Source organism: Chenopodium album, chromosome 12 (assembly GCF_948465745.1).
Source record: "Chenopodium album chromosome 12, dcCheAlbu1.1, whole genome shotgun sequence".
Taxonomy (NCBI): domain Eukaryota; kingdom Viridiplantae; phylum Streptophyta; class Magnoliopsida; order Caryophyllales; family Amaranthaceae; genus Chenopodium; species Chenopodium album.
Genome location: NC_137845.1, coordinates 54,859,982 through 54,881,215, shown reverse-complemented (window position 1 = coordinate 54,881,215; position 21,234 = coordinate 54,859,982). Strand labels below are relative to the sequence as shown.

General features: G+C 37.7%; 1 protein-coding gene across 1 annotated transcript; it reads right to left on the bottom strand.

Annotated features, from left to right (window-relative positions):
- Positions 1-3,710: 3,710 nt before the first annotated feature.
- On the bottom strand, positions 3,711-20,907 carry LOC145572672 (uncharacterized). Its single transcript, XM_081631637.1, has 9 exons — positions 20,660-20,907; positions 20,496-20,558; positions 20,301-20,356; positions 18,095-18,188; positions 16,482-16,542; positions 10,443-10,524; positions 4,846-4,901; positions 4,153-4,216; positions 3,711-4,029 (listed from the first exon to the last, which is right to left on the bottom strand). Exons 1-9 carry the CDS (start codon positions 20,783-20,785, stop codon positions 3,969-3,971), a joined length of 663 nt encoding a protein of 220 aa, XP_081487763.1. The 5' UTR covers positions 20,786-20,907; the 3' UTR covers positions 3,711-3,968.
- Positions 20,908-21,234: the final 327 nt, after the last annotated feature.

Below are 21,234 nucleotides of genomic sequence, written 5' to 3'. Positions count from 1 at the left end.
ATGAATTTTATGATGGAAATAAAACCGAGTTATAGGATATTTATTAAAAATTATGATTACTTTTGTATATATGAAATATTAGAAGTATAGTGATAATAAAACTCTAAACATTTTTATCTAAAAATCTATACAAAAATTGCTTACTTAGCATCACATGTGTCACAATAATACCTACTTGTCGCCTACGTGACGTGACACTTGGCAAAAAAACTGGAATGTTGTCACAGTCACTTTTGGGTCGACCTAGGCAAGGCCGTCGACCACCCCGCATAGGCGCGCAAGACCTTTAGGATCCCACTTGCCCACGCGAGCAAGTGCGTACTCGATTTGCGAAGAACGAGCCAAGTGAGGCTAGAGTTCCTCACTACCATGTCTAAGGCTTGTGAGGTTATCAGGGATAACCCCCAAGTGCTTAGGCCATGGTGCTAGCAAAGCCTTGGTCAGCTAGGTTGGCCAGCACGCGCGCGACCGCACTAAAAGAACCGCGGAGTGTTTGGACGAGCAAAGCTCCATAACAACCTTTGATAATTATTGAGGGGACTTATTAGGGCCCTAATAGATCATACATGGATATAGGGCCAAGGTTGGGTTCAAGGATCGGGCTTGAGAGCCCATTATTGTGTTACTGTCAGTTGGGTGTTCACTAGTATTTCATAGCCAAATCAAAATAGAGCTCTTTAGGGGGGCGAGTGTTCGCTCAAGCTAAGGGTCAGGGGTTGGCTTGAGGGTGGCCTTAGGGTTAAGGGCCTTGGGCATAGTCTTGGACATAGGATGGCCTATGGAGACTATAGCACAGTTGGATGGCAATAGTGGACACTCGATAGGACAAACCGACTTGGTAGTCCCGACTAGGGTAGGTGTGGGGCGACTAACAAGGGCTTGGGCTTAGTGCGGGCACGCTAGCTAAGTGGTGCGTGGTTTGGCTAAGGGATTCTCTTGGGATCATGTGAAGGTGTCTCTATGGTCCACAACTATAGTGGAGACCATAGTTGCTCCGGCATGGAGGAACAAGTGCGGACCGGGCCAACGATGACTATGAACCATGGGCTTGCGTGGCTATGTGCTGGATGCCGAGACATGGTCTTGGCTTGATGATTGGTCTAACCAAAACTTCCTTTAGTGGACTATTTATAGTAGGGACTCCTTGACGGTTATGCTTAGTCATCGTGGTTGCATGCGGTTGCCTTGAATCTAGGGATTGGTTAAGTAGTGGGGCTAGTGGGCGGTTGAGGTAATCACCCACGCACGTTGCACCACTCTCTCTAAATTGTCGGGATGGTTATGCTGAGGTGGCACGTGGCTAAGTATGGTTCCTAAATATAGGAGTATAGGACCATGATGTTGGTGGGTTGACTAACGGTTATCTTGACTGTGTATTTGATCGAGGCCAAACGGGAACGCGGTTAAGCCACTAAGGGGGTGGTTCCTATAAAATAGGAGCACTAGAGTAGTGGCCAAGTACGTGGGTAGTTATTCAGAGAGAATAATGCCACGTCATGTGGAAGTTACACCACTCACTTAGTGGTTCCTAGAAAATAGGAACACTAAGGGAGTGGGCAGTTACACTTATCAGGTGGTTGAGCGCTACATATGCACACTGATACATGCCTCCTAAAATATAGGAGCATGGCATAGTGGGGCTTGGCGGTTACCAAGCAGTTGAGAGAATAATGTGGGATGTGGGTAACTCCCTTGACACGTGGACAAGTCCAGGTTCATCCAAATAACCAAGCAAGTGGTGGGCAGTTACTAGATCATGGGTGTAGTGGGCATAGTGGGAAGTTATTCTATCTGGCTGGACTTTAGTCAATGCCTATAAATAGGCCAAGGCATTCATTTGCTTGGCATCGAATTTTGGGAGCTCTAGAGAGAGATTCTAGAGAGAGAAACTCCTTGTAATTTGTAAGCCACGAAAATAATAAGTGTTTGCGTTGTTGTTGTCTTGTCTCTTGCTTGTGTGCGTATATCTTTTGTTGCTTGAATGTTAGGCTAGTCTAGACTCGGTCTAGGCGCCATCACGAGAACCTCCTAAGTTACTAACTTAGAAGAAAAAAAAAACGAGTCCACAAAATATCCCGTGACATATGCCAAGTATCGCTGTCTCGTGGCCTGGCTGCGAGACCGGCTTTATATATTATTGATATTAACAAATTTTCTTATGTGATTTGCTAGGCTGATTTTTTTGGGTACACCTACCTATAACACTACTAGTGACATGCTGGACAGTTATTGATGGAAGTTTCTTTCAAATCTGTTTTCTTCTAATGTGAACTCTAAAACCGTATTTTGACTTCGGTGATGCTTTAAAATGTACTAAGATTGATCCGTAACCAACTTAATTTTTAAAGTTCTTATTTATTTAGATTTAGGGTCTGTTCTGATTTACTGAACTAAGCTATTAAGTTAAAGAGAACAGGTCCTTAGAAACTCAAACCCACAATGTATAGGAATGAGAAACCCAAAGAGGAGGGTGGTATGGCTCATACCACACCTCTAAGTGTAAAACCATACCACAGCTCTAGGTATTCCTGAACAACAACTAAATACAAGAAACTTCCTTTGTTTTATTTTTTTTAAAGTTTAATTGATCGATACATGTGTCGAGACGTAACTTTAATCATTAATATCTTTAATTGTCTATTTATAAATATTATACCAAAATTAAGTTATGAAATTAGACATGGTGACTAATCTATGGACATATCATTTATTAACATTTATTTATTTTGTAATAGTAAAATTTAAGTCAAACGTAATATGCGAATAGTGCAAAAGTCAAAATGATGTGAGCAGCCCTATGAGCCAGCCCCTATTTATATCCTATATATTAACAAAGATATTTTTATATAGAGTGAGCAAAAATTGTTAAAATATTACAGCTTCCCTTTAGTGATGATGTGGGTTTACATTGTCATACACTCCATCAAATAATGTTGAAATTGCTCAAAAGTGATACCCACCTCTCTCCGTTTGACAATGGAGCAACGAAGCCAAAAAGAAATGAAGGCCCACCGATCTCCTTTTGACAATGGAGGAACGAAGCCAAAAAGAGATGAAAAAAAAAAAAAAAAAAACACCTTTGGCAATGGAGATATTGAACGAAGCCAAAAAGAGAAACCCACCTCTTTTCTTCGCAAGCATTCTCTCTACTCTGCCTCATAAACCTCCACTGTAACGCCCATCATCCCGACCCAACCCCATGCTCAAACAACAAGGTGGTAGTCTCAAACACTACCATTTTCGACACGAATGGCGGCTTCGTCGCTGAATTAAACAAAAACCCTAAGTAACATGGAGTAATTAAGGGTATAATTATTCCCAAAGTGTAAGTATTTAACTCCTCCATTATTTTTGCTGAATTAAAACTACAATACCGCCATACACAAACACAAACAACAAGGTGGTAGTCTCTAACACTACCATTTTCGGCACGATGACGACTTTGCCGCTAAATTAAATGAAAACTCTGAGTAAAATGGAGTAATTAAGGGTATAATTATTCCTAAAGGGTCTCTTTCATTATTTTTGCTGAATTTAAACCACTATTATTTATTAAAATTTATTTTTACTAACTGAACTTACATGTACATCTAAATTCTGAAGTATACATGCATTTGAACCACTTCCTTATTTTGGATGTTTTAATTTACTTGCTCCATTTTAATGTCCGTGACATTAGAGCAAATGACTACAGAGCAAGTAAATTGGGATGGCAGGAGACTGAGTAGCTTGCATACAATTTGAGTAATGGTCAGAATCAGATTTTTTGGGCGACAGATTTTGTCTAATGGTACTAAAGAGACCTGAAAATTAAGTACACAAAATCTACGTCAGCTCCTATACTTTTATACATATCCCTGTAAAGTGTGACGTTGTCTTTTGAGCATAACCATGTCGATGATTTACAACCACAAGAATTGCTAACTGATAAAACTACAGCTATGAAGTATAATTTTTTAAGATTTCCATTATTCGACTTTCTCCACTCCACCTGCCATATTGTTATCTGCAACAGTTTCTCTCACAAACCTGGAACATCATAACATATATCAAACTAGAACGTGAAGACATCGTTTTAGAGAAGATGAAAAGATTTCGAAGCATATTTATAATCTCAGTGACTGTAAATCAAAATGAAGCAGGACATTGTACCTTGCTATCTTCTCTTTAGAAGATTGCAAAATATAGATTGACAAAACAACTGTTAGCAGAAGACCTGTTTAAAAGCACCAAAAGTCAGTATAGCGATTGTCTGGCTAGATAAACCATCCCAATAGAATAGGCCGGATTATATTGCCCTTATTGATACCCTTAAAGAGGAGTTGTAAATTAAACTATACAGGTGTAAGTAGATAAATAATAGTCATAGTAGGAGATAATTTTGGTAACTCAATTTCATAAACTAACCCCAAGAATATATGGTGCATTATTTAGGGAGAGGAGGGCACTTAGTTTGACTTGTCAAACAGATAGCCAATAAACTCTCTATAATTGCAACAATGTATAAGAGCTTATATAGAGTGTCTGCTGACCATGCTCCCTACAAAAGAATAAGAAACCAAATCTATTCTACTTCACGTGAAGGGGATTTGGCCACCCCTGATATGCTTGAATCGAGTAGGTTTTCTTGATTCATTTCTAAAAGAATTCTGAGAGTTGAATAATAACTCCACAGAAACGCACAAATTTTCAATAAACATGCAGCAAAGTAATTGTACATAACTTCACAATGTTTGATGTCCATTTTCTTCTTGTGTTCTAGTTAAAGAATTGGACAATGGAGCTTTTACTTAATTCACTTTGAGAATGCACAATAAAGCAGTTGATAGAATCCAAAATATATACCTGAACCAAAGAGGACAAAAAATCCAGAACTGACATCTATCTCAGAGTGTTCTTCCCTGTAATGCATTACAAAGCACATAAATCAATCAAAAGGGAAACTTAAGACGGGTTGGGAATCCAACAATAAGCTAAACAAGATATGTCATCTGGAATAGCAAATCAAAACAATGCAACAGAAACAGCTAGGATGAAGCCCAAATAAAATCAATTGACCAATAGGAAAAAAGAAGGGAAATACGTTATTTATTTTAGAGAAAAGTAAAATAAGATTTTGAAGGGGCTAACATTATAGACCATTCAAGACAAATGTAGGTAGGCCATTTATGTAAGGTAAAACCCAGATGAATACATCTGAACCATAGAGTTGGAACTATCAAGCATCAAATGTGTGTTCCATAACAGATAATGGCATCACTTTTTCGAAAGAGGGATAATCAACTGTAATTCATATTGTTGTAGTTTATAATTGCAGTAGATTTAAAAATTTGATGGCTGCATGACTTCTTGCACTAATGATCATTACAGTTATCCAGGAAGTTTAGTTCCCAACAAGTATATCTGTGAAGATCCAAAGGAAATCTAGAATGCATGTCTGTAGGGGATACTTAGGAGGACATTTCGAGCTTTGGTCTCTGACGAAGAGAAAAGCTTCTACTGGAGTAATGGCTTTAATACCTCTTTAATTTTTTTAAAAAAAAAAAAAAGGCAGTGATAGTAAATACATTGGATGCTATTGTTTCCTTCTCTCACTCTGGCAGCTTGCTTGGGGAGATTTACCATGAAAGGAATTTGCGAAAGGTGTCAAATCAGCTAAAAGCAGCTTCAATCTTTTCATTTTTATAACAATATATGAGGCCACAAATGAAAGCAATATCAGACTCATTTCACAGTACAACACTACTAATAAGTGCCCCAAGCTCAAAGCTGATAGGGTCTAAGATGCTTCTGATAAGTAGATCTCGATTTATCACCATCACAAATAGCCTTTCCTCCAAATGGGCAACATTTTACTACATCAAGGAAATGAGGAATATTATGAGGTGCTTCCCAACCCTATATTACCCAACAGAGTGGACTTTGTAAAAGCCTATGATTTTAAGTTATAACAATGGGACCTTCATTTTGGATATACTCTTTTGCTTTTGAGAGGATCATCTAGTGCAGAACACTTGTCTCTTCTGCAACAAAGGCACAATGGTATCCTGTTATAAGAGTAAAGCACAAACAAAATCCCTCAATTTTGGTATAAGTAGCATTTTAGTCCCTCATCTTTCATGTATGGCAAAAATCTCCCTTTGACCACCTAAATGACTAATCAAAGTTGAGGGACTTCCCTGATGACTAAGCAGGGATGTAAATGCGGAAAAATTAATAAATAAATGTGACCGAAGCATTCCCTTACAGTTGAAGGGAAAATTCTACAAGATGACCATAAGACCAGTATTGCTCTATGGTACAAATATTGGGCTTCTAAGAAGAAGCACATTAAAAAGATGGAGGTTACAAAAATGCGCATGTTAAGGTAGATGTGCGGGAACACTCTAAAAGATAATCAGAAAGTAGGTTATTCGCAAGAAAGTAAGTGCGGCAGGCGTTGCAGACAAACTAAGGGAAACTTGCCTGCGTTAGTTTAGGCATGTAAGACGGAGACCTGAGGGTGCACTGGTACGAAGAGTATAAAAGTGGGACCATGGAGGGGTTAAACGAGGGATAGGGAGACCGAAAATGACTTGGTTAGAAGGAGTTAGGAAGGATATGAAGTACATGAATTTGCACGAAGATGAGACATTGGATCTGTTTGGCTCATGTCATGCAAAAATTAAGCAAAAAAAGGGAATGCTATCAAGCCTTAGGAAAATGTAGGAGTGATGAAACCTTTGCAGCGTATAAGGAGGCTAAGAGTAAGGCAAAGGCAGCTGTTCGTCAAGCGAAAGAAAAGGCATATCAGGAGGTTTATGAAAAACTTGATTCCAAGGAGGGAGAAAGGATCATTTATAAGATGGCAAAGAGAAGACAAGAGGCAAGGAAGGATATTGGCATGGTGAAGTGTGTCAAAGATAAGAACCAAATGGTCCTAGTGCAAGAGGAGGACATCAAGGACAGGTGGAAGGGGTACTTCGATGAATTATTTAATGGAAGTAATGGAGTTGTGATAGGAGATACCTCTGTGAGTGATGAAGAAATCAACATGGAGTATGTGCGAAGGATTAGGAGAGTAGAGGTGGAGATTGCACTGAGGAAGTTGAAACCTAAGAAGGCGGTTGGCCCTGATGGGGTACCGATAGAGGTGTGGAGGTGTTTGGGTAAGATTGGTATTGATTGGTTAACAAACCTTTTCAACAAGATATGGACGGTTACAAGGATCCCACAAGATTGGAGGAAGAGCACCTTGGTCCCGGTTTATAAAAACAAAGGAGACGCTCAAGATTGTTCTAACTACCGAGGAATTAAGCTTATGAGCCACACTATGAAGCTGTGGGAAAGGGTGATTGAACAAAGGTTGAGGGCATACACAAGCATTTCAGATAACCAATTTGGTTTTATGTCTGGGAGATCTACTATGGAGGCAATCCATTTGATAAGACAAATGATGGAGTTTTATAGGGTAAAGAAGAAAGATCTTCATATGGTCTTTATTGATTTAGAGAAGGCATATGACAAGGTGCCAAGAGAGATACTTTGGTGGGCAATGTTGAAGAAAGGTATCCCACGAAGGTATGTAGACCTAGTTAAGGATATGTATCGGGATGTGTCAACAAATGTGAGGACATGCGGAGGGTTGACAAAAGATTTCCCTATTACAATCGGATTGCATCAAGGGTCTGCATTAAGCCCTTTTCTTTTTGCAACGGTTCTAGATGAATTAACTAGACCATTTCAAGATGAGGTTCCATGGTGTATGTTGTTCGCGGATGATATCGTTTTGGTGGATGAGACTAAGGACGGGGTTAATGTTAAGTTGGAGCAATGGAGGCAAAGGTTGGAATCTAGAGGGTTTAAGCTAAGTCGGAGTAAGACTGAATATTTGGTATGTCGTTTTGGCACTCAGAGGGGGACAAGCAATGAAGTGGTGAGTTTGGATGGAAAGGATTTGACCATGAGTGAATGTTTTAAGTATCTTGGGTCGATCATCCAGAAGAATGGTGACATTGATCAAGACGTAACCCACAGAATTAAGTCAGGGTGGCTTAAATGGAGAGCGGCCACGGGAGTGTTATGCGACCGCAGCATTCCCCTACAGTTGAAGGGAAAATTCTACAGGACTGCCATAAGACCAGTGTTGCTCTATGGTACAGAATGTTGGGCTTCTAAGAAAGAGCATATTAAAAAGATGGAGGTTACGGAAATGCGCATGTTAAGGTGGATGTGTGGAAACACTTTAAGAGATAGAATCAGAAATGAGGTTATTCGCAAGAAAGTAGGTGTGGCAGACATTGCAGATAAATTAAGGGAAAATCGTCTGCGTTGGTTTGGACATGTAAGACGGAGACCCGTGGGTGCACCGGTGCGAAGAGTGGAAGAGTGGGATCATGGAGGGATTAAACGAGGAAGAGGGAGACCAAAAATGACTTGGTTGGAAGGAGTGAGGAAGGATATGAAGTGCATGGATTTACGTGAGGATGAAGTTTTGGATCGTAAGGGATGGAGGAGAAAGATTTATGTTGATGACTACACGGAATAATCATATTTGGTTCATGTTAGCCGACCCCACTTTTGGGATTAAGGCTTTGATTGATTGATTGATTGATATATGAGACATTGGATCGTAACGGATGGAGGAGGAAGATTTTGGTCAAAGACTACACGGAATAATCAAATTTGGTTCATGTAGTCGACCTCACTTATGGGATTAAGCCTTTGATTGATTGATTGAAGGACCTCTAGGTTTACGTGGCAAGAAAAGAAAGTTGAGGGACTTATATGGTGACGTGGAAAAAAAACACCCATTTGTTGATGAGCGAAGGACTGATTTCTGGCCCACATATTTTGGTCTCTCTTCTCCGCCAACTGTAAACGATGCTCCCTCGCTTGTAAACGGTGGTTCCTCGTCGAAGGTCAAAGTCGTTACCGCCTGCCCGCCTCTCCCTCAACGACAACTCAAAGATCTCAAACTTACCTTCCCTCCTGATTCGACTTAGTTACGAAACTTGCTCTTCGATGCAACTTACAATCCATCAATATAAGCGACGAAGCCCTTATCTTAGTCTCTCTTCGGTGCCCAGAACCCGACTCACTTGAAACTCTAGGGTTGCCACAAGCTCACCGACCTCGGAATCGCCACGTTCACTCGGAACTGTAAGTCCCTGAAAAAGCTCTCTCGTGGGTCATTTGTTTTTGGTGCTTAAGGCCTAAAAGCTGTCTTTGAACACTGCGTTTTGCTAAAGAAGATTTCAATTAAGCATCTCTGTGGGATTAAAAAAAATGGCGATTCAAAGGCCGACATAGAGCCTATTAAGCCCGGCTTGCATCTAAGTTTTTAAAGAGTATTGTGTCATCGAGATTTAGTTTCTTCCTAGTCCTCTTAATTAGTTTGCTTAAAAGAAACAAAATTCATTTCAAGTTTAAGCTAATAAGTAAAAAAAAAAAAAACTAAAACAAAAGTGTTTTAGAATTTATGCAAATCTATCAAATCCAAGTCTTATTTTTCACCATTTCAATTTATGGGGCCGAATTTCCTATAAGGTAATTTAATTATGAATTCTCCTAAAAAAAATACTTTTTTCTAACAAAATTATTTGGACTTTTATTTGTCCACATGTGAAGCTAAGCCCTTTAAGTTTCCTTTGTAATGGTGTTTTTTGTAACGCCAACCTATAAATTCCCTAACTTTCTTATTTAATTTCTATCCCTTACCAAGTACGCCTAGAGGTCCCAAAAATTTTTAATTTTTTATTTATTTATTCGTCCAAGTCAGCATTTAGATCTCTTAACTTTGCTTAGTCTTTCTATTCCAGGTGATCACGGGGACCTTTATGCCACACTAAAAAGATAAGGGACTTAAATGCTACTAATACCAAAGTTAAGGGACTGTATTTGTGCTTTACTCTTGTATAAGAGGCCAAAGTTCTTAATACTGCCTCCGTTTCATATTATGTGCAACATTTAGTGAAATCGGTTGCTACACATTATGTGCAACATATGTTTTCTTTCCTTTCTAAGTTGACATTTCTCTCTATCTCTCACCTCATCAAATGCACCTCTATCTTTCTCTCTCCATTTAACACTTACAAACAAATTTTGCCTAGCAGTCGAGGCAAACTCATTTGTTGCAAATAATATAAAATAGAGGCAGTAAATGAATAATAAAAAAGGTGAAAAATACATTAAGGAAAGAAGACAGGTGAAGAAACTAAAACTAACACTTGTGGAAATACACTCAAAATTTTACTACAAGGTGATCAAACAAGTTAATTTGCATCTAAAGAGTGAGATGACATATGAACCAAATAATACCTAGGAAAGTTTTGTTAAGCTTCTAAAGCCTTCAAACATGGACAATTAAAATTTACAAAACAAAACAAAACCTTAAACAAATAAGGGAAAAGATTTGAAACTTTAAAGGCATAATGATCTTAAGTTTAGAAACCAATACTAACCAAGTATATCTGACAAACACATGTTTTGGCCAATGCTGAGGATCCCAAAATTGCTTACGTATATCTGGATGAATTTCAACATCTGTAAGGAAAAAAGATCAGAGATGTAAAATGTCCAGAAAAACCCATGAAGTGCTTAATTTCATTCTTCCACCATCTAGCAAGAACATTTTACTCTAATAAGGAAAGTTGCTAGACATCACTATGACAATCCATTATTCCAGGCAGTCTTCACTAGATTCACAAATCAGGATCATGAAATAAATGGATGATATCATAGCGTAAAGGTGGTTGTCAAGGACTGTTCTAATAACAATTAATAGAAAAGTAAAACTGTGTTCTGATGCTTTATTCTACCAAATACAATTCATATATCCATGAGATTGACGACAATGTGAATGGAAGATTTGCCTCATGCTTTGGAGACAACAATATAGTAGCAATAGTGCATAGCATTTTGTTGGCATATTTTCCAAAAAAAAAAGGTAAAATATAAAAATAAATAAAAACAAGCACACTGAAGCACAATACCAGATTGAATTTCATACATATTCCTGTCCTTTAGGATTACAAACTTGAAAATTACCACAATAAATGTTCATCAGAATACTAAGTATGACAAGAACAACAAAGTCTCTTGATTCTCTTTACTTCTATGAAGCATTTAAATTGGGTTTCTATTCTAACTTTATAACTATCTAGTAAGGTGATAAGTGGATGGCTAGTGGATAGTCTTCTTCAAATTCACAAGACATTCCCTAATTTTTCTTCCATCAAACAAGAGATTTTGTCTTGCTGATAACTTGAAACCAATCTCTTACGAAATTTCAGATATACATAATTTAAAGATGCTTGATTGCTAATGTCAAACCCTGTCCTTTAAATAATAATTTATATAAGGATCGCTCTCAATGATTTCATTTTAAGGTCCTATACCCCCTTTAGAAGGCAAGCTACAGCTAAAACCACCAAAGCCACCTCTCTACCTAAAACAGTTTTACAAACCACAGTCTCTAGCATACTAGCATACTCTCCTTTAGCCGACAAACAAATCTCAGGCTCTTAGTTCACAAAATGATTTTACAGCATATACATCACAACTTGGCATAACAAGGAATGCTGGACAAGCAAATACAAAAGAGTAGCACTTAAACCCCCTTTACATAAAGATAACCCTCCATCATCTAAACTTTAAGACTCTACAACAACAACAACAACAAAGCCTTAGTCCCAAAATGATTTGGGGTCGGCTAACATGAATCATCATAAGGTACCGTCCGATAAGAAAAGGGATGTAACAAGATAGTAAATTGAAAGAGTTTGAAAAAAAGGTGTGTAAAATGAGAAATAGCAAGAGCATCCAAGTAAAAATTAAGAGAGGTTTAAAAGAGAACCAAGAAAAAAATTCAAGATAGTTTTAAATGAATGATAAAAACGCATGAGTAAAAAACATAAAGGTTTCAGAAAACTTCACCAAAGGAAATCAAGGAAGTTCATAAAACCACGAATTGGGTAAAATAATAAACGTAATTACTAAGATAGAATAAACAAAAGTATATGTATAATCATGACACATCGTTGAGGTGAATTTTCTCCCTCCGCACCACCCTATATCCAACACCATACTTTCCTTAATCCCCAAAGCACTCATATAATTCTCTATCACCTCTTCCAAGTTTTCTTAGGTCTTACCCTACCCCTCGTGATCCCAACACTTTGCAATTCTTCAAGCCTCCTCATAGGAGCCTCACTCTAAAGTCTAAACTTTAAGAATCTAACTTCAGAGGGGAAAAAACTTCAAGTTCGCACCAAATAATACCCTAAAACTTAAGAAGCTTCGGACGAATGTCTTAATACGGGAAGAAAAAAAACTGCAAAAGATTCTTAAATGAGGTATCAACATTGATCAATGAGACTAGATGTAATGAGTTCAAATATCAAGCAACACGTGCCACTATGCCTATCTCTAAGTCATCCAAAGTCTTGAAATTTAGAAAAAGCATCAACTGTATTGTTAATTTGTAATGACACTTCATCTCCTCCCACCATGTAAAAACAGAAAATGAACCAGCAATACGATCATACTCCATCCCAATCAATCAATCAATCAATCAAAGCCTTAATCCCAAAAGTGGGGTCGGCTAACATGAACCAAATTTGATTATTCCGTGTAGTCATCAACATAAATCTTTCTCCTCCATCCCTTACGATCCAAAACTTCATCCTCACGTAAATCCATGCACTTCATATCCTTCCTCACTCCTTCCAACCAAGTCATCTTTGGTCTCCCTCTTCCTCGTTTAATCCCTCCATGGTCCCACTCTTCCACTCTTCGCACCGGTGCACCCTCGGGTCTCCGTCTTACATGTCCAAACCAACGCAGACGATTTTCCCTTAATTTATCTACAATGCCCGCCACACCTACTTTCTTGCGAATAACCTCATTTCTGATTCTATCTCTTAAAGTGTTTCCACACATCCACCTTAACATGCGCATTTCCGTAACCTCCATCTTTTTAATATGCTCTTTCTTAGAAGCCCAACATTCTGTACCATAGAGCAACACTGGTCTTATGGCAGTCCTGTAGAATTTTCCCTTCAACTTTAAGGGAATGCTGCGGTCGCATAACACTCCCGTGGCCGCTCTCCATTTAAGCCACCCTGACTTAATCCTGTGGGTCACGTCTTGATCAATGTCACCATTCTTCTGGATGATCGACCCTAGGTACTTAAAACATTCACTCATGGTCAAATCCTTTCCATCCAAACTCACCACTTCATTGCTTGTCCCCCTCTGAGTGCCAAAACGACATACCAAATATTCAGTCTTACTCCGACTTAGCTTAAACCCTCTAGATTCCAACCTTTGCCTCCATTGCTCCAACTTGACATTAACCCCATCCTTAGTCTCATCCACCAAAACGATATCATCTGCGAACAGCATACACCATGGAACCTCATCTTGAATTGGTCTAGTTAATTCATCTAGAACCGTTGCAAAAAGAAAAGGGCTTAATGCAGACCCTTGATGCAATCCGATTGTAATAGGGAAATCTTTTGTCAACCCTCCGCATGTCCTCACATTTGTTGACACATCCCGATACATATCCTTAACTAGGTCTACATACCTTCGTGGGATACCTTTCTTCAACATTGCCCACCAAAGTATCTCTCTTGGCACCTTGTCATATGCCTTCTCTAAATCAATAAAGACCATATGAAGATCTTTCTTCTTTACCCTATAAAACTCCATCATTTGTCTTATCAAATGGATTGCCTCCATAGTAGATCTCCCAGGCATAAAACCAAATTGGTTATCTGAAATGCTTGTGCATGCCCTCAACCTTTGTTCAATCACCCTTTCCCACAACTTCATAGTATGGCTCATAAGCTTAATTCCTCGATAGTTAGAACAATCTTGAGCGTCTCCTTTGTTTTTATAAACCGGGACCAAGGTGCTCTTCCTCCAATCTTGTGGGATCCTTGTAGCCGTCCATATCTTGTTGAAAAGGTTTGTTAACCAATCAATACCAATCTTACCCAAACACCTCCACACCTCTATCGGTACCCCATCAGGGCCAACCGCCTTCTTAGGTTTCATCTTCCTCAGTGCAATCTCCACCTCTACTCTCCTAATCCTTCGCACATACTCCATGTTGATTTCTTCATCACTCATAGAGGTATCTCCTATCACAACTCCATTACTTCCATTAAATAATTCATCGAAGTACCCCTTCCACCTGTCCTTGATGCCCTCCTCTTGCACTAGGACCATTTGGTTCTTATCTTTGACACACTTCACCATGCCAATATCCTTCCTTGCCTCTTGTCTTCTCTTTGCCATCTTATAAATGATCCTTTCTCCCTCCTTGGAATCAAGCTTTTCATAAACCTCCTGATATGCCTTTTCTTTTGCTTGGCGAACAGCTGCCTTTGCCTTACTCTTAGCCTCCTTATACGCTGCAAAGGTTTCATCACTCCTACATTTTCCTAAGGCTTGATAGCATTCCCTTTTTTGCTTAATTACTGCTTTCACCTCTTCATTCCACCACGAAGTATCTCTCTGTACCGAAGTTCTTCCCCTTACTTCCCCTAAGACCTCTTTGGCCACTCTTAGGAAACAGTTCTTCATTCGTAACCAAGTCATGTCCGGATCCACCTCTCCATCCCAATCCGCTTCTTCAATTACCTTTTCTGTAAAAACCTTAGCTTTTGCATCCCTTAGGGTCCACCATCTTATCCTTGGTTCTTCTTGTCTAACTTTTTTCTTCGCCTTCTCTTTCAGACGAATAGTCATTACCCTCTAATCATACTCCATCCCCTAAAACTAAAATCCTAAAGCCATTTGAAAAAGAGGCTTATAGACCTATAATCTCTAATCACAACAGAACAGTCATCAACTAGAAACAAGCAGACATAAGCAAAATGTACAATCTATTACATTACGCCATACTTTTTAATATGCCAGATATCATCTTCATAAGTCACAATAATTCTACAAGAGTAATGCATATTGTTTAAAAGACCTAAGAGTCTAAGACCCATTTATCTCACAATAAAAAACATGTAGCAATGTATGATCTCCTTTTCAAAAGCTTCCCTCTCCTATCCCTAAAACACCTAAATAAGGCTCAAGTCATACCCTCTCAACATATGTCAAAAATCAACTTCCTCTAACAAAAGATTCTTACATGAAAAGGTGATTTGGCCAACATTAACCTTGCATCCTAGTCAAACAATTATCTTCCTCAACCTATCATCATCCAAGAATTGACTACAAAACCTTTATCATCAAATTGTAGTATAAAATAGCAATATAGCATATATAGTTGAAGCACTTGCTTCCATCTTTTGCTAAATGTTGCAGCTTCACATCAGAAGTAACTCCACCGGAATATTCTTCAAGCAAGACACTTTCTCTCAAACTCATCGTTTAACAATCCATCATCTTCATGAACTATCATCAGCGTTCATAGTCCCTCCTTTTTGGATTCTGATATGAATAACGCTTCCACAGTCCACCACTGCGGCTTCTCCTAAACATACTCCAACTTCCTAATGCCAACCAGACATCTTACAATCACTCCACCATTTTCTAAAACAAAAATCCTTTTACTCAGTGCTGAAGCTAAGATGCTGTTTAAGTCCTAGAAACACTAAAAATTACAGCACTGAGCTTAGCTACACAGAACTTTGCTCAAACTTTTGAGATGGAGACCGGGGGCTTCTAGAATAGGAATAAATGTTGTTTTCTATCAAAATAGTAATTCCATAGCTCAGGGCATTCTGACTTGCAACAAAGTCCTAGTTAAAACTACATATTGTTGCACATACAGAAGGAGAACTAATACTTGTGAAAGTAGTGAAGGCAATGTTGAGATCATTAAGAGAAGTTAGTCATGTAGGACTGAGAGAAGGCTATAAAAATAATTATTTTGTATCGTAAGCGTTGCAAAGAATGAGCAATATTGTAGTCCATCCGCCACATAACAAGCTCTCACATTCAACGTATATTATGCTACGTCATCCACATATAATTTACAGAAAATACAAACAAGGTCAATACAAGATTTGTATCTTGTATCTTGAAAGTGACATCGTAATCACGGAGTATATCAGACCACCTTTTAAAAAAAAAAAAAAAAAAAATTTATTAAATATCTACAAAATATAGAAATAAATACAGTAAACTAAAAACCCTTATAAAGCCACTGTTTACTTCATGGGAACTGAGGAAGAACTGACTGAGATTATAACACTTAATAAAAGGATCACTTTTCATGTTCAATAACTCAACATAAACCACTGTCTAATAAACATATTGAATATCTAAGGCATGCAAACACCTATTGATGTCAAACTGGAAGAAATACAGAGGCAAAAGCATTTGAACCAAGAACGAGGATAAGGACTGGAGTCCATGAAACTATGTGTGAAAAATCTGCTAAAACAAACCGGTAAACCATTCAAAATAATATAGAGGATACATTTAGCACAAATCAGTTGTATGGGTATAGATAAAAGGAAAATGTAACCTACAATGATGAGGCATATCAACAACTTTTGCAGTTATGCCAAGCAAATCACCTCCTGAATACCTCTGCATCAAAAAACACAGGAAGACAAGGTCAAAGGTTTCTCCAACTAGGATAAGCTCCATCATAGAAACTTGAAATTGCAACTCCACTCATGATTCCAATCACCAAGCCTTTCTTTCACCAATACATAAACTCCTTAAGTATTAATTTCACATATAACCAGCCAATTTACAGCTTAATAGCGTTGATGAAAAAAGTGAATGTGAAAGTTGGCCAAAACCATGAGTCCATGACAATCATACCAAAACAGCACAGTAAATAACAAGTTTAGGCAGAGTTTACAACCCAGTTAATCAAGTGGCTTCACACACTCAAATAAGTATCAAAACATCTATTAAATGGATTTAACTAGCATTGGCCTAAACATAAGCAGCTTCAACCAATTACCCATTAATTAAAAATAAAAAAGAGGCACCCAAAGAAATAATAAAGGTGAATGTGGAAGTTGGCTAAGTAACAAAGAATGCTAAAGATGGACCATACTTTACATGACACTATAAAGTATCAACACATATGCGCCTTTCACATTCAGCTAGATCATTATAATTTCCATGCAAAAAATAATATATTCACACAAAAAAAATGAAAAATAAAATAAAATAAACAGTTGAACAAATAAGGTTCAAGTACCCTACTTCAGGTCGATCCGCTTTGATTCAGGGTTGACATTATGATCCCTTGAAATAGATAGGCTTTGTTAGAATTAAGGGGTGCCAACCCATTTGTTATCAAAAGAGCACAAACTGTTTAATGCAATCTCTTTGCCAGCTCTAAGTCTATTATGAGAAACAGACTACATCAAAAGCAAGTAAAACTTAGTGACACAAACATCGAGAAATAGTTAAAGACAATATTTGGCACAAGCTTAGACACAGACGCATTGTGTGTGCAATGTAAGTGGGCATTGTGCTCCATAAGACCATATATTTGTAACAAAAATTGTTTAAGAGAATTTGTTGATAAGCTTTACATTTTTTGGTGGTGTTACAGATAAATCTTATATTTGATGTAAAAGCTTGAAAGATTGTATCTTATAATTGATTACATATGTTATATTTTAAATTTATACGTCCACATAAGAACTTATGATTTAATATTGATGTCAAAATTTTCAGCATAGAATCAATAGAGGGGCAGGTGCGTATAACAATTCCATGAAAAAACTTGTTGGGAGAAAAGTAAATGTATTGTGAGCTTAATTATTTTCAATTTCCCTTTTTACCTTTAAAGTTTTTAGGGATATTAGAAGGGGCATTTTGGGAAGTAAAATTAATAGTACCAAAAAGCTCTTTTGGCTTTAGATCTAACACATAGACATAAATTTACTCACACAAGCCAACTAGGTATCAGAAAAAGATTAATGCAACTGTCTCACTAAGCTTTACATTTTTTTTTCCTTTTATTATATGGGAGCCAAGCTATGCCTTGGCAACCAATTCTAAACAACATCATCTCTATGAATACAAGGTATGGCCGCAGGAACTGCACATGCCACCTTCTCAAACTCCAAAAATGGAAGCCTCATCCAAGGCACTAGTAATAATCAGTACGTACCAAATGCATGTCAATCATTGGAACCTCAGAACTCTTCCGATTAATGATGTAAAGCCAGGGAAGCTGAAATTTTTCTCTCCCAACTTGGAACGTTCTACAGAAAGCAATAAGAAATCAGAGTGGGTAACACCCCAAGCAGTAATAATAGTTAAAAAATCAGGAACTCAATTAAAGGACAATCAATCAACAAGGAAATACAATCTAGAACAATCGATGACAGATAGTCTAATGGATTACTAGCCAATCAACAATCTTGACATTTGACAAGTATTGGAGCACCCAAAAAATCCAGTGTTAAAAAGGCATGATGTCCACTTAGGAGGTAGATCATGGATTCTAGATTTTGAGTGTATGAAGTGAGGATATGTGCCAGCCAAAGCAAGGTGCACAGCTCAATTGAAGGATATTCATCATGCACATGATATATTGAGTAAACAAGCTATAAAATCATAAAACATTTCAAAGAGACCATCAGCGTAATAAGTATTGCAGCACATTATCTAAATGTAGATCAGGAGCTTTTTCCACCTAAACAAATTCTAATTGCTCGCAATATTTGTCAAGTTTAGAGCAAAGAGCCATCATTTCATGTTTTGAATGTTTTAACACTCGAACCATGTGGTGCACACTTATCTTCTGATGACAAGGATGCAACCTTGATGCAGGATAGGGCTTGTAAATGTGTAGTGAGCACATGCGGAGGTTTGAAATGAGAAGGGGAACTCTTTCCTGTTGGTGTGTTGAGTATTGAGCAAGAGCAAGCAGGCACAACTGGGCTGAGATGGCAAGAGGACTTTGCTGAAGCACAATCTGTATATTGGTCTAACAACACTCAAGTACATAAAGCAAGTGGTGTGAACTAATCATAAATCCCACAAAAAGAGGCTTGTCTGCAAGATAACTTCACAGCAGTAACGTTACGGAATATTAAGCCTAATAAACTTCAAAGTAACACTACACGGCATAAATAAAGTATATTTACGCAACAGTGAAGTGGGTTCTAAACTTCTAACACATCTCCTCCTCTAGCACCAAGTATGCCTAACTGCCTATTTATGTTACTCAGACTCGGGTACCCATGTCCGACACGGGTACGTGTCTAAGTATCCGACTCGGCTATTTTGTGAAAAAATTATATGATTTTGAACTAAAATGAAGTGTCCAAGTGTCATACCCATATCCGAATGTCAAGAATCCGACACGGGCACTTGAGGTAAAATGTCAAGTGCCCCTCAATAACATCACTTAATTGATATTGGGACCCAAGAAAGTGATTGGTTCAAAATTGCCTTCAAATGCTATATTACATACCTAAGTACCTGACTCAAGAATACAGAACATTCTAGGATATCTCAGAATCCTCAAACAGCTATAGGTTTATCCAGCTATACCTTCAGGCTTCAGCTAACACCACATTCCACCCAGTTGAGCCTAAAGATCTTCTCTTTTCATCCTCCTAAAAATCTACTTAACTTCTTTTTAGGGATGTCCAAAATTTCTTGTCACTTTATAAAATAATAAACTTAACCCACCCAATCCATGTGATGTGGAACCTCAAGCCCCCCTCTCCCCAAAGGACATGCTTTCTTTACTTTACTTCAATAACTTATTACATATATTTGTCAAAATCAGATCAAACTAGGCCGGAATATTTTTTATTCTATTTGTATAATTTACAACTTATTACTAATTATTACGAAGTATTACATATATTTGTCAAAATCAGATCAGACTAGACCATAGTGCAAAGAATTTGGTCTTTAGAAAAACAAAATAAAAATAACAATATTTGAACATCTGAACCACAGAAGATCATCTATGAGCTTGATACTCATCCCAACTTCCGACATTTAAAAGTGTGTGCAGGCTTCCTGCGCAATCAAGTCTTTGCCATCTTGCTGCCTTCTGTCTACTAACCAGGCCATTTACCATACTCTGAAGCTGATTTGCTGATTATTAAATTTCTTGGTGCTAAAATTAGAATACAATTCACTAATTTGCCCTCACACTAAACCTTATTAGCCATTAATCTACTCGATTTCGCTCCTAGAATCCAATTGTACAGCTACTTGCAAGAATAGGGCTTAATTGACCTTAAACAACACCAATCAAACTCACCAGAATCCCACTTTCTAAAACAATGCTCAATAATTGAAATAGCAAACCGAAAAACTCGAGAAACATAATAAAGCTAGTACAAGCTTACATTTTATAAGGATCAGCACCAGTGTATCCAGTTGGCTTCGGAATAGGAATCAAAACCTATGCAACATTCAAATCAGTGAAATTACAAAATCAGTAACTAAATTCATCACCCAAACATTCAAAGCAAGAAATTAAATTCATTAATCAAACAAAAACCAGGAAAAAAATTTAAAAAATAAAAAGGGCATGAAATTACCTCTCGATTAACAGCAAAAATGGGGCAATGACGACCAACAATATCATGCCAAACAGTCCTCGACTACAATCAATAATCAATCAAGAAAGTCGAAGAAAAAATCAGAAATCATCGACAAAAATTGCAGTACTTTTGACATAAAAAAGGAGAGAGAGAAAACAGACGGAGTGGTATTGACCCATCCTACTCAGGGGGACGATGTCGCCAGGTCTATATGCGGCAGAGAGAGTAGCCATTGATAGCAACATTATTGAGATTGCAGCAAAGATTGCTGCTCCATCATCCGCCATTGTTGCGATTTTCAGAGCTCGCTACTTCAACTTGGCTCTCTTCTCCTATGCTTCAAAATTAAAGAGAGATCTTCTCTGCTTTTTTTGTTTGAGCCTGAATTTACATTTGTTTTCGAGCCTTCGGCTTGGTTCGAGTTTTGAGGTTCGTGGTCGAATTTGTGTGGTTCGGATAATACCTTCATACCGAGTTATGTTCACTTTTTATTTTACAAACTACTCCGTAGTTATTGGATCGGGCGATACCCGAATTATTATTAATTTATTACTTTAATTGAAAGTGGTGGTTTTTTTTTTTTTTGGTAAGATGATAGCTTAAATAGTTTGTTCTTTGTATGAGCTAGTTTGAGTATAAGAATAATTTTTTGCATTAAAATCAACTCGTTGTAAAAAAAAATTGATAAATCAAATCTTTATACTTGTAATAAATTTGGTCAAAATATATACTACTC

Coding starts and splice junctions, on each gene's coding strand:
- LOC145572672 (XM_081631637.1), bottom strand. CDS start 20,785: ATGGCGGATGATGGAGCAGCAATCTTTGCTGCAATCTCAATAATGTTG. Junction 4,902..10,442: donor GTGTTTGTCAGATATACTTG/GTTAGTATTGGT, acceptor AATGCATTACAG/GGAAGAACACTCTGAGATAG. Junction 4,217..4,845: donor TTTTGTCCTCTTTGGTTCAG/GTATATATTTTG, acceptor GCTTTTAAACAG/GTCTTCTGCTAACAGTTGTT.